The sequence below is a fragment of the Hyperoodon ampullatus genome (genome assembly GCF_949752795.1).
Source record: "Hyperoodon ampullatus genome assembly, chromosome: 11".
NCBI lineage: Eukaryota > Metazoa > Chordata > Mammalia > Artiodactyla > Ziphiidae > Hyperoodon > Hyperoodon ampullatus.
In genome coordinates, this window is record NC_136924.1 from 9,088,607 (window position 1) to 9,101,657 (window position 13,051).

At 35.6% G+C, this 13,051-nt stretch overlaps 1 protein-coding gene across 1 annotated transcript in view; it reads left to right on the forward strand.

Annotated features, from left to right (window-relative positions):
* The window catches only part of TMTC2 (transmembrane O-mannosyltransferase targeting cadherins 2), a gene marked incomplete at both ends in the record, with an annotated part of 412,037 nt that overhangs the window by 262,697 nt on the left and 136,289 nt on the right, over positions 1-13,051 (forward strand). The window contains 3 exons of the mRNA XM_079715466.1: positions 9,432-9,517; positions 10,202-10,386; positions 11,469-11,547. Of these exons, the coding sequence (XP_079571592.1) occupies positions 9,432-9,517; positions 10,202-10,386; positions 11,469-11,547 (350 nt within the window). The remainder of the gene's footprint in view (positions 1-9,431; positions 9,518-10,201; positions 10,387-11,468; positions 11,548-13,051) is intronic.

The following is a 13,051-nucleotide window of genomic DNA, read 5'->3' on the forward strand; positions in this document are numbered from 1 at the left end:
AATCATCTTTATGAAATAGCATGTCATTACTGTACTTCATTCAGTTGTCAAAGTCTAAACAAAATCCAATTTAGAACAAATAAACAGGTCTGTGTCAAAAGAAAGATACCAGAGAGGAGACTTAACTGTATTTTCTGAAACTGTATTACTTGGCAGTTCTGTGACACTTAGAAGTGATAACCAGTGAAACGGGTTTCAGCTTTGGGGAGCTATGTAATAGAATCATGTGTGCGCATCTGTCTAGTTCACGTCACATGATTGTTGTCTTTTGCTCCATCTCCATTTCCATTCTTCTTCATGCAATAAAAGTATGGAGTGGGGAAACAACTTGCTCATTACTCAGCTCAGTGGGATTTAACCTTTTCAAGAAGTGACATCTTTTTATTTCGCTCAGAGTACATACAGTATATAATTATCATGTATAATAACTTAGCAGTAGTTTAAAATTAGTATCCAATTAAATTATGCTTTTTGTAACACACATATTATTATTCTAATAAATTGAAATTGTGTGTTTTAAGTAAAAAGTTAACTATTTATATTCCCTTTCTCTCTTAGTGCTTTTCTAGTTTAATTAAAAGAAAAGGAGAGAAGGAAAGTTGAGTTTATGATTTGAGAAAAAATATATGAGTAGAGAGAATTCTTTTGCGTGGTCCTCAAATACAAAATCTATTATCCTAGGGTGACCTGAAAGCCATAGATGTGCCATGTGAGACCAGAAAATTTATATAACTTTGTCTCTGGGATCTCCCATGGAACTCAAATTCAATCACTTATATCTCACTTATATCTTTTTCCTGAGATTAAAATCCTACCTATTTCTATTTCATGTGATAATTCCTATGAATCTGCTTCTTTCTAGTTATTTGAGGATTGAGAGGATTAACTAAAATGCTTTTATATTAAAAATGCTACTAATGTCATCACTCTTTTGGGCAAAGAGTGATAACTCTGACCACTCTGATGTCTAGACATTTAATTTAAGAGTTCCAATTTCATGCCCCTATTGCACTCTAAAATTATATAAGTTTAATTGAATATTTTAATTGCAAATTTCATACTTGGCAAATTGCGTCATCTGGTTATCACTCAAAACCAGACAACACATACTTTGTATTCATTCAAATATAATTAATAGAAGTTTTCCTTAAAATTCTCTATAAGAGCCATACTTGATATTACATATTTTAGTTTTTAAAAAAACAAAAGAAAAACTAAACAAAACAATGCATGTGCTTTTATATATATATATTTAATTATATATAATCAAATATATATATAATATATGCATATATGTTATATATATATTTATTATATATATATTATGTATATATTTATATATTTTTTTAATTTTAAAATTTTATTTTATTTATTTTTTTATACAGCAGCTTCTTATTAGTTATCCATTTTATACATATTAATGTATATATGTCAATCCCAAACTCCCAATTCATCACACCACCACCCCCTGCCACTTTCCCCCCTTGGTGTCCATATGTTTGTTCTCCACATCTGTGTCTCTATTTCTGCCCTGCAAACTGGTTCATCTGTACCATTTTTCTAGGTTCCACATACATGCATTAATATACAATATTTGTTTTTCTCTTTCTGACCTACTTCACTCTGTATGACAGTCTCTAGATCCATGCACATCTCTACAAATGACCCAATGGAATATTACTTGGCCATAAAAAGGAACGAAATTGGGTCATTTACATGTGCTTTTTTATCAATAGAGAAGAGATAAGAAAGTAAGTGATAAGAAATCCCAAATAACATTAGCTTAAACTAATTAAAATTGTATTCTCTGTACAGAGAAGTCCAGAGGTGTGCAGTCCCAGTGTCATGGGAAATTTTTATAAAGGGCTCAGTTTCCTGGGCTCCTTTCAGTTTGCTCTCTACTATCTTCAGAACAGGGCTTTTCTCTACCATCCTCAGAACTGGGCCTCCACCTATAGTCAGCAGGACAGAGGAAGGGTAAGGGAGAACATGCTCCCTCCTCTTTGAGGACTTTTCCTAGAGGTCCTCTGGCTACTGTGCTTTCATTTCATTGGATAGAATTTAGTCACATGACCAACACTCCTGTGCTGATTGATTCTGGTTCTTTGTATGTATTCAGTGGCTTGTGCATATTAGATACTTAATTTCTAAGCTCTTGAGTCACCCTAAACCTTGGCATTACTGCAGTTGATTCAAGTAGTAGTAATTTATTCATTTTACTTACAGCTTCTGTTTTTAAAAAGGACTTTGAGTTTCATTCCATTTACTGCTGGGATAGTCACTTGAGATTTTTGCGTGATACCTATTTTATCAAGCAAGATTTGGGGGCATTTGTGTGTTATGAGTTTGACATGCTGTTAATTATCACTTCTGTCTGATAATAGAGATTAACGATTTATGTTTCCAAATATCCTATTATGAACATAGACTAAAACTAGGCATTAATCTTGGAAAAACAGAAGAATTGCAACTGTAATGCCATTTCACAATTAGATTATATAAAATCTCATTATTAGTCATTAGCTAAATTAGCAAAATCAATTATTAAATTTGAATTAATGCAAAGTTTGAATATGATGCCAAGCCAATGCCAATTAATTTCAGTTGGGAAATTTCAGAGGCATGAATACCTTAGGAAAACATTGAACATCTAAAACATATAATGTCTTATCTCTGAGGAAAGAAATCTTAGTTTCAGAGTACCTACATGTGTTAAAGGATAATCAAACAAAATAAAATTCAGAAAAAAAGTCTCAATTTAACATGAACATGATGTTTTTGTTAGTATTTGGACCTTAGGGTTTTTCAATTATTTTGTGAACCATTGCCTGTAAACATTAAGCTATCTGATTTATTTTGATGACTAAGAATTTTTGCCCAGGGAATAACCAGACAACTTATTACTGAAATATTCTCAATAATATAATCTTAATTTTAAGTTGTTTTAGCTTTTCAGTTTCCAAAAGGCTTCTAACATAGATCGTCATTTAATTTCCATGAAGCTTGCCGTTACTGCTACTGGTAGATTAAAATGCTATCCTCTGTAACTTTGAGTTTTCATAAGCATGGTGGCCTGATCTGTCTGGAACTCCATTCCCTGCATGCTTGCCTTCCTTACAAACCTCACCTGACCTGTCATCGTGGAAAAGTATCCCTTTTGTGGGTTCCCAGAACACTTTAGGCTTCATTTACACTGTATTATGAGTGCTTGATCGTCTGTCTTCATGAGATAGTTCATTCAAAAAATATTTACCTATTGTTTGGTAATCTTATTCTTAATGTTTAATATGGTGTACGAGTGCCACAAATTATGCTTTAATGAAATTGAAAAAAGAAACAAAGCTACTATCCTTTAGTATTTCCCTAGTCTTAACAGCTCATGGCTCTGTAAACCGCATCCTGTTTCACCCATGTTCTGAGTAAATGTCCGCTTAGTTTACTGCAATTCATATTCTTGAAAACTATACTTTTCTTCTGTTTACTGCCATACATATTCTTGAAAAGTATACTTCTGCTGATGTGCTTTATTAATACCAATTTTCGAACATGTCGGATTTCAACGATTTTTAAAGACCTTTGTTTGAAATTGAGGCAAAAGGTAGCTTTACTTGAAGATTTGTATGTTTTGACAGTTCTGTATTGAGGGCAACCTCCTACAAAGAGCCACTGACATTTTGTTTGTATGTACTGACAGCAGTGGGGAAGGGCATGCTTTTTAAAATAATCTAGAAAATTTATTTTTTTTTTGCCTTTTTAAATAAAAAGTAGAAATGATCATAGATTAGATTTTTATTGAAAAAAATAATTTATTCCCTGTAGTTTGCTTTTTTACATTCTATATTCTTTACATAGTTCATGTATGTGGTTGGCAAGGACATGAGAACCTTATGTTCTGAACAAAGGTGTTGCAGTTAGTATGTATGAAATGCTAAATGTGGTTTCTTAACCTCAGCACTATTGACATTGGGGGCCAGATACATCTTTGCTTTGGGGGGCTGTCTTGTGTGCCAGATAAATCTTTGCTTTGGTGGGCTGTCTTGTGTCTTCTAACATGTTTACATATTTAATGGCATACCTGGCCTCTACCCACTAGATGCCAATAGCATCCACCCAGTTGTGACAACCATAAACGTCTCCAAACATTGCCCAGTGTCCCCTGGGAGACAAAGTCACCCCTGGTTGAGAAACATTGTACTGAAAAATGCTCCCCTTCTGTCTCTGTCAATATTTAGAATCAGGTGGGGATTTGTCTGCCTGTTTACACTTAATGTTTGCATTGAACTCTGTCCATCCACTGTTACCATGGGTTTGACTGGTTTTCATTTGTCAAGTATCTGGAGTATTGTGATTTTTTTTTTTAATGGTATTTTAGAGAAAGGGTTGTTAGGGGAGATTGGGGTAAAGATGGGCAAAACTTTTACAAGAAAAAGAAATTCTACACACTTAATGGTAATTCCTAGAAAATGGTCAAAATCAGGTTAAAAAAAAAAAAGCTGAAAGGATTTAAGGGAGGGCATTTTGTTGTTTTTTTCTTGAAGTAAAGTGGTCTTCTGGAATTTAAGTGTTACAGTGAATAGTACTTTTTGTATCCAGATGTGTTTTCTTCCTTTGACTATAACAAGTATTTATTCTTTCTGTTTCTCCAATTTGTATTCTTCACTGGCTGCTTAATTTCAGTGACTGTGGTTCTGAAAGATAAATCACTGGGAGAGAAATATGAGAAGTAAAAGATTTGAATCTATTAAAATACACTATAATATATCCACCTACACACAGATACATAAAAGTGACCCAACCATTTATTATTTAGAGATCAATAACAATTTTTTCAATTTCTCCCCCAAAAGACACTTTGAATTCCCATTAATGTATAGCATGGGCCCGTTTCCTTAATTGTAAAGCAACTTCACATAATATGAATAAAACTATTTCTTATTAGATTCTAGCTTGATGGTATATTAAAATGTGTTGTTGTCAGCTTCCCTTGTGGCGCAGTGTTTGAGAATCTGCCTGCTAATGCAGGGGACACGGGTTTGAGCCCTGGTCTGGGAGGATCCCACATGCCACAGAGCAACTAGGCCCGTGAACCACAACTACTGAGCCTGCGCGTCTAGAGCCTGTGCTCCGCAACAAGAGAGGCCGCCATAGTGAGAGGCCCACGCACCGCGATGAAGAGTGGCCCCCGCTTGCCACAACTAGAGAAAGCCCTCGCACAGAAACGAAGACCCAACACAGCAAATAAATAAATAAATAAATAAATACATAATAAACTCCTACCCGCAACATCTTAAAAAAAAAAAAAAAAAGAATAACAGCTGATATTATTTTTTAAAAAATGTGTTGTTTCTAATATACACAGAAACCAGAAGATTTTATTGACATGATCAGCATGTAAACAAACTGTGTCATCAATTTTAAACAGCTGTGGAAAAGCCTTTGGTATGAATGGTCTATTAAAATACAGATCCTCCTTTACAATCGGATTGCTGGGCTTGAACTGTGGCACACTTCTTGCTAGTTGTGTGTCCTCTGGTATGTTGCAGAACTTTTACTTGCCCCAGCTTCATCATCTGTAAAATGAGACTTGTAATAATAACCTACCTCATAAGATTATTGATGAGTAATAAGTTAATATATGTAAATTAAGTTAATATATGTAACACTGTAAGTGCCAAATGGGTTTAGCTGTTGTTGTTGCTCTTATTATTACAACCACAACTATTACAACGTGAAGGGTTTCTATCCTTCTATCCAGTCTTCAGTAAAATAAAGAATGGGTTCTATAAATGTGGAAAACTGCAGTAATAGAAGCCTCGTTGTTACAGTGCTAGAATTGACCCAAATTCATCCTGAACTGTCAAAATGGCATTTGGATTCCTTTTCAGAGCATTAATTCAAATTCATATTATCCAAAATCTGAAGAATTTTAGAGCAAAAGGAAACATAACCTAGTATATATGCATCTAGACTTGAATTATCTTCTCTCTCCTCTTCTTTTTTTCTTTTAGAAAGAGCATGGGATTTAGTATCAAAGAAACTGTGTTCCAGTCCTGGCTTTGCCTCTTATTAACCATAAAACCTAGGGTTAGTTGGTAAATTCTCCGTGGACCTCGCTTTCTTCCTGTGTAGTAACATGGGGCTGATGATGACACTCTTTACTGCTGGCTAACTGCTGCTTACTTTCAAGCCTCTGCCCAATGGCACTTGGACTCCGTGAACCTTCCTTTGTCCATTCCTGAGCTAGAGTGGTGTTGCTTCTCTGTGCCCTATCATAGTAATTTTCCACACCATTTATTTTCTTATTTGTCTCCCTCAATAGATCGTGCATCCCCAGGAGAGTGCATCTGTCTTGTTCACATTTGCAGTGTGCATACTAGAGCATAGTTGATGCTCAATTAAATCCTTAGCCATGAGAAATTGGTCACAATAGCCGTCTAACTTGGACTCACTCCATTGCTAACTTTATTCAGATGATACAGAGGATGATGCTCTCTAATTCAAAGAGCCACTTTATATATAATCCTGGAGACTTGGCTTGCTCCATCCCTCTGTGTGACTAGTTTCTTCCAAAGAATGAGGCAGGCTGGACAGAATTGTCTAGGTGTGGTTATCATGCTGTATTTTATGAGGTGGAAAATGACAGGACTGTAATACATCAGTATTGGGGAGCCCATGAGGCTGAATACATCATTTTCAAGGTTTATGGGCTTTAGGTACAGTTTCAAAGATATGCATTCATCTCCTCATGTTCTTTTTGTCTAGCCTAACAGCATATTTGTCCTTTAGAAATGTAATTATGTGCAGACTAATTAGTGGGCGATTGCAGTTATTTAGGTGACAGGAAAGGTAAAAAGGGCTCTGCCAGATCTGTAAAAGTGACCCTTGAGGGGCCAGAGTAAAGAGCCTTAGAAAATAAAATAAGAATTGGTAGGCTTTGGAGACTTCTTAAACCTGGGATTTTAAAGTCATGAGTGATAACCAGGTTTCTGATTTTAGCAACTGATGTAAAGGAAAGATTTTTGAGGAAAGATTTTTTTTCTTCTTTTATCTCTTTCATTTATCTCTTTATTTTTGAGTGGGAAATATTGCTTTCAATTTTTGGATGTGTTGGTTTTGAAATTCCAGCTAATAAGCACCTAGATTGATGAGGTTGAGTAAGCTGTTGAATTTTCAACAGATCTGGATGTCAGGAGAGAGATCACTAGTTTAGAATTGAGAACAGTCAGCATATGAGCTGCATGTATGCATGTTGTCATGCAGAGACAGTACTTACCAAGAAAAGGAGAAAAAGACAAAGACCTGGGAAATACCAACTTCTTTTAAAGGAATATATGAATAAAGATACACTTTTCTTCATTCTTGGAAGGATAGTCTCAGGGATAGAGAATAAGGAAGACTGGTTTTCCAGAAGCCGAGGAAACACAAGAGTTTCAGGAAGGAAGATGGGTTTAATAGTCACAGATGCTACAGTTGAGTAGGTGATTCATATAAGCAAACTATTTTGGGAGTTTGATAATTAGTGGAAATTCGATTATGACATTTCAGCAGAATTCTGGGAAAGAGCCTAAACTGGATTTAGGGGTAAATGGGATTTGAGTCATTGGACACGTGCACCACAGACTATTCTTAGAGGAAATCTGACTTTGAGGGGAAGAATGACAGTAAGAGGTAGTTAAGAGGTGGATGCAGGAATGATAAGGTGGTAGGGTTTTATCTTCCTCTCTATGCTAAGAGGCACACAAACATTTTTGTAGTCTTAAGGGAAAGGAAATTGCAATGGGGAAAAAGATTGAAGATATTGGATAAAAAGGGGCTCATGGAAGGACTTTAGTTCCTAAGGAAAGTAGAAAGACTCGGATTAAGATGGATTTCTCCTCTGATGACATTGGCCTTGTATCAAAGAAGAAACACCTCTTTATCTGAACCTCAAAGGAAAGTGACAAAGACAATTAAGGTTGTAGATATGTTTCTGAAATGAGATAATGTGTATGAGCTTAGCTAACTGGAAAGCATTTTGTCAAAATTATTTTTATAAAGAATATTATTCCCTTTTGGAAAGTATGTGAGTGTTCTTTCTCTTTATCAGTTTTACTTGCTTTTAAAGATAACTGAACTTTTTCACAGACTCTTGAATACCGCCGGAAGCTTTGTTTTTCCTTGTTCCTAGCAACTGAAAAGTACACTTAACAGCAAAGCATATCAATTTCATTATCAAACTGTTGCTCTAAATTTTCTACAGATATGTGCATTTCTGTGTATATGTAACTGTTAATGTGGTTTGGAACAGTTTGATTTATTCAAATGGCTCTTTTAACAAATAATAGGAATAATGAGGTTAATATATGCTAATGACAGTGAGCAAACTTTAATTTCAGAATGATTTACTTCATTATTTTTCAATCATGCCCATTAAGTAAAAAGCTGAGTCTTTTAAAATACTCTACAAAATGATAAGTTTTTATCAGTGGCCTTCTCATTTTGCAAACCTCCATTTTACCACCTTTTGGAGGCCTCAGGAGCTGGCAAATGGAATCTGCAATTTGAGGTTGATGACAGTAGTACTCGGGTCCAAGAGAGGTGCCAAATGTCTGTAAGACACTTGCTGATTATACGAGAATAGGGATAGGCCAGAAAGCCCTCTGTGAGAACTTTCAGAACTCAGTCCAGTTCCTTGACACTGTATTTTCACAGGCATGATTATAATTGATTCTCACTTGTCATGAGGGCAGGGCCTGGAAATGCTGGGATAATCCATGTGACCACGCACTGCCAAAGGAGCCTCTAGGGAGGCCCAGAGTCTGAGGGTCTGTAGACAAAAGCATGTCCCACAACAGTGAACTGAAATTCGCCCAGTGTTCTGGAATTTAAGCTTATTTGACCGAATCCAAATAATAAGGAAATACCAATGTGGTTGGTCTTCAGTCTTTGATGGAATCTGATAAGATTCTAACTCTATACTATTGATCCAGATTACCTTTTGCCTTTCAAGCAGTCATGGGCCAATATTTCCCAAACAATATGGCCAGTGGGAGAGGCGTCTCAGGTTTAAATGTATATATGTATATCAGGGCCTTAGACAGGTTTCCTTTCTGAAGTGATGAAAAACTGTGCGTGCTCCAAGGAGAAATCCAGGTGGTTTGTAATTCTAGTGGGAGAGAAAAGATTGCTGGAAAAGGGAAATTTCAGTGGGGGGTAAAGAGCTTTTTGAAAATACTTCTTAATACTTTCTAATGCAACGTAAATGCAGCTGATCCCTCTCTAGTATTTTCTCTCCTGAGTAATCATTTTCTTCTATTTAGAATTTATTTTTATAGTACCTCATCATTTTTATGGCCCCATTAACCATTTTTATGTTTGAAATATAAAATGAAAATTTGATTTTATGTATAGTCATACAGTCTTGTCTCCAAATTTCTGTTTTGCTCATGCAGAGGGTTACTTCTACAAGAGAACAGCAGGTTTGCAGAAGCACTACATTATTATAAATTGGCAATCGGGAGCAGGCCTACGCTGGCTTGTAAGTAATATTCAAGTCCTTTTAAAATATCCCTCCCTCCCTCCCTCCCTTCGTGAAGATGGTGACTTAAAGCCTCACAGATTAAAAAACATGGTAACTCAATTTCTGAATACTTGCCAATCAAATTATGAGACTTTAACAATTACATCTCTCTCAATTTTAATATTTTGGTGCCTGTTTATCATGTTAATATGTTAAGATAAATATAACTTTTATTCCTCTAGATATTAAGCTCAAAATATTCTGACTCCTTGAAGGCAGAGATTTTTTCAGTGATACCTGTACTTCTTACTACATTGTTGTTCTTTTGTACGTTTGTTCCCTGGGTATTTATTTCTTGGTTTTCTTTTAAAATCAGAAATAATACATAGAAACAAAACTGAAGTGAAGATAACTTTTTTTTTTTTTTTTTTTTTTTGTTGCTGTACGTGGGCCTCTCACTGTTGTGGCGTCTCCTGTTGCGGAGCACAGGCTCCGGACGCGCAGGCTCAGCGGCCATGGCTTACGGGCCCAGCCGCTCCGCGGCATGTGGGATCTTCCCAGACCGGGGCACGAACGCACGTCCCCTGCATCGGCAGGCGGACTCTCAACCACTGCGCCACCAGGGAAGCCCAAGATAACTTTATTGTTTCCATCGTGTACATCATCTTCTCAACATTTGTATTTCCACTTGTCTCCCCTCAGCTGCGTATTTAAACACCGGGATTATTCTAATGAACCAAGGAAAGACAGAAGAAGCTCGACGCACGTTCCTGAAGTGTTCTGAGATCCCTGACGAAAACCTAAAGGACCCTCATGCCCATAAGAGCTCGGTCACCAGCTGTCTGTACAACCTGGGGAAACTCTATCATGAGCAGGGACACTATGAGGTCAGGCCAAAACCCCTGCTTTATTTCTCCCCCTTGTTCTGATCTAGTCTTAATGTTTTCTACCTACGATCTCATTGTAGGGACACTGATCCTTTAAGAAGCTAATAAGTGTTTTTATTAAAAGAGTTTTATGGTGAAATTCTTTTGGAAAAAAACTCTGCTTAAGCAAAACTTTAATGGATTTCTTCACTGTGAATTTCTCAGTGTAATTATGACTCCTCAGGAAAAGGAAATAACATGCATTGCAGCTCAAGCTTATTTGCTCACCATCTCTTTGATTTTACAATTCAAGACACATTATTATTTTTATCTATATCCATTTTTTGATGTTAAAAAAATACATTTTTGTACTCTGCGTATTGAGTAAATGATTGATATAAATCCTACTCGTTTCTTTTCATTCTTTTTAAAAGAAAAACCCAATGAAAACTAATTTTATTGTGTTTTTGAGTTGGGGAGAGGGGAAAGGTGATGGAGACAGGGTCTTGGATGGGAAGTTGGGAGGTTGGCCCAGTCCTGTGTTCCCTGTCTCTCTCACGAAGCCTGCCTGCATGGGTTTCTTCTCTCCCATTCAGTATGGCTCCTCCCTCCTCAGATGACACCCACACATACTCTTACACGATGTATTAAGACTGCAACGTGAGGGTGAAAATAGAATTTTAAAAGTAATTGCATTTAATGATCTCAGTAGGTCTCAGTAGCTAGAAGATTCGTTAGTTGATATTTTATTTAGATCCTACTTGATCGCCTGACTTGAAGTACCTACAGATTTTAGATGACTGTGGGTGACTTCTGGTTATTTTATTGCATAATCTATGGGAACTGAAAAATTTATATTGAGAGAACAATGGTAACATTTGACTCCTTGTTAAACTGATTTTTATATGACCTTCTTCACGGACTGGGTTGAATATTTTTATTCATGAAATGGAGGCAGTATGATATCAAAGGACGGCTTAATTATTTTCCTCTAAATACCATTTAGAAAGAACAATGGAAGATTTTAATTTGGGAAGGGTGTTGTTATTTTATTTTCAGTGAATAGCCCTGTACTTTAGCTCTTTTTCTGTTTCTTAAATTAGGATGCACTTAGTGTATACAAGGAAGCAATTCAGAAAATGCCAAGGCAGTTTGCCCCACAGAGCTTGTACAACATGATGGGTAAGTAAAATAGTAATATTTTAATTGGTATTTCAGGGGCCTGTGGAAAAATTGAAACCTGTAATTCTGTTAAATGGAATTCTAATAAATCATATTGTTAATCCTCACTAACAAAAACCCTGTTCACAATTGAGTGTCACATTCAAATTTTCACAAAGCATACTTATTCTAAGAGAAATAAATGTGTTAACATAGTGATTTTTCAAGAATTGGCTGGATCCCAGAGTTGTTCAAAAGGAGCTCAAAAACTGAAGTGGGTATTGAGTGTTAGCTAGACCCTAGAGATTGAAAATGATGAATAAAATACATGTAGATTTTCATGAATTTATCAAATTTGTGATAATTTTTGATCATGTTATTTTCTTAATCATAATGTCCTCCTCAAAAATAAACATTGCTATGATGTAGAGATTCATGGTTTTGATGCTTATAAAAAAATGTGAGCAACTGAGCCAACTTGTATGGTTTTCACTGATAAAGGCTTGGATCTCAAGAGGTTTTTTTCAGGGTATTATTTTAGAGTAAAAACAATACTGTGAAGAGTGTAAATATCCTACTACAATTATTCCTTTTTCTACATTGAATAATTAGCTTAATTTTCTTATTAATCAGAAAGTATGTACGCTAGGCCATTGATTTTTCTAGGTACAAGAGGTCAAGAACTAGAATTCCTAATAAAATAATCTGCCTATTACCTGCAATTGATCCATGGCAGCCTTATAGGAAATTGTTACCACAGCTAATTTGATGGTGGACACACCTTTAAATTGCCTATTTGGTATATGATTCTTGAAAAGAATCCCTAAAGTTTAAGATGTTCTGCTGATTGATTAACTCTGCTGTTTCCAGATAAGGGGTTACTTTTGTCCTCAAATCAAATATTTCTTTTTCTCCGAACAACAAATCACAAACTCAGATTTTCTTTTTTCATTAAACTTGGTTAATTTGCTTAGTATTTCTAGGTCTTCCTCGTGCATATAAACTAAATGTGACTACATGATCTCTAGGATTATTTTATGCTTTTATATTCTGTGATTTGAGACATTTGATAGTAGCTGTATGGCTTTGAGTACACATATAAAATCCCAAGTCCTCCCAAACTAGAAAATATATGCCTGGCAAGGACACTCACTTCTACTTTTTTTTAAATAACAGAAAATTCAGAAATAGAGCTAGAACAAGGCACAGGTCAGTAAATAGGAAAAAAAAAAAAAAAAAAGATTTGGGAGAGGTTTATATTCATTCCCTGTCTCTGGGAATCCTGACATTTAGCCTGGACAGCAGTAGGGTGATTTAATGCTCGTGTTAAAGAGGACACTGGAATAGTTTTAGTTGCTGTTTCTTTTTCTCTTTGGTATAATTACTGAAAGGTAAAATCTAACTTCCTTAAATGTACTTTTGTCTTTACCCTCTTGTGCATTAAAACCGCACCTTTTACTATCTAACATTTTACCATCAATCTATCCTCTCAGGTGAAATGTACATGTCCATAAAGTGTGTACCT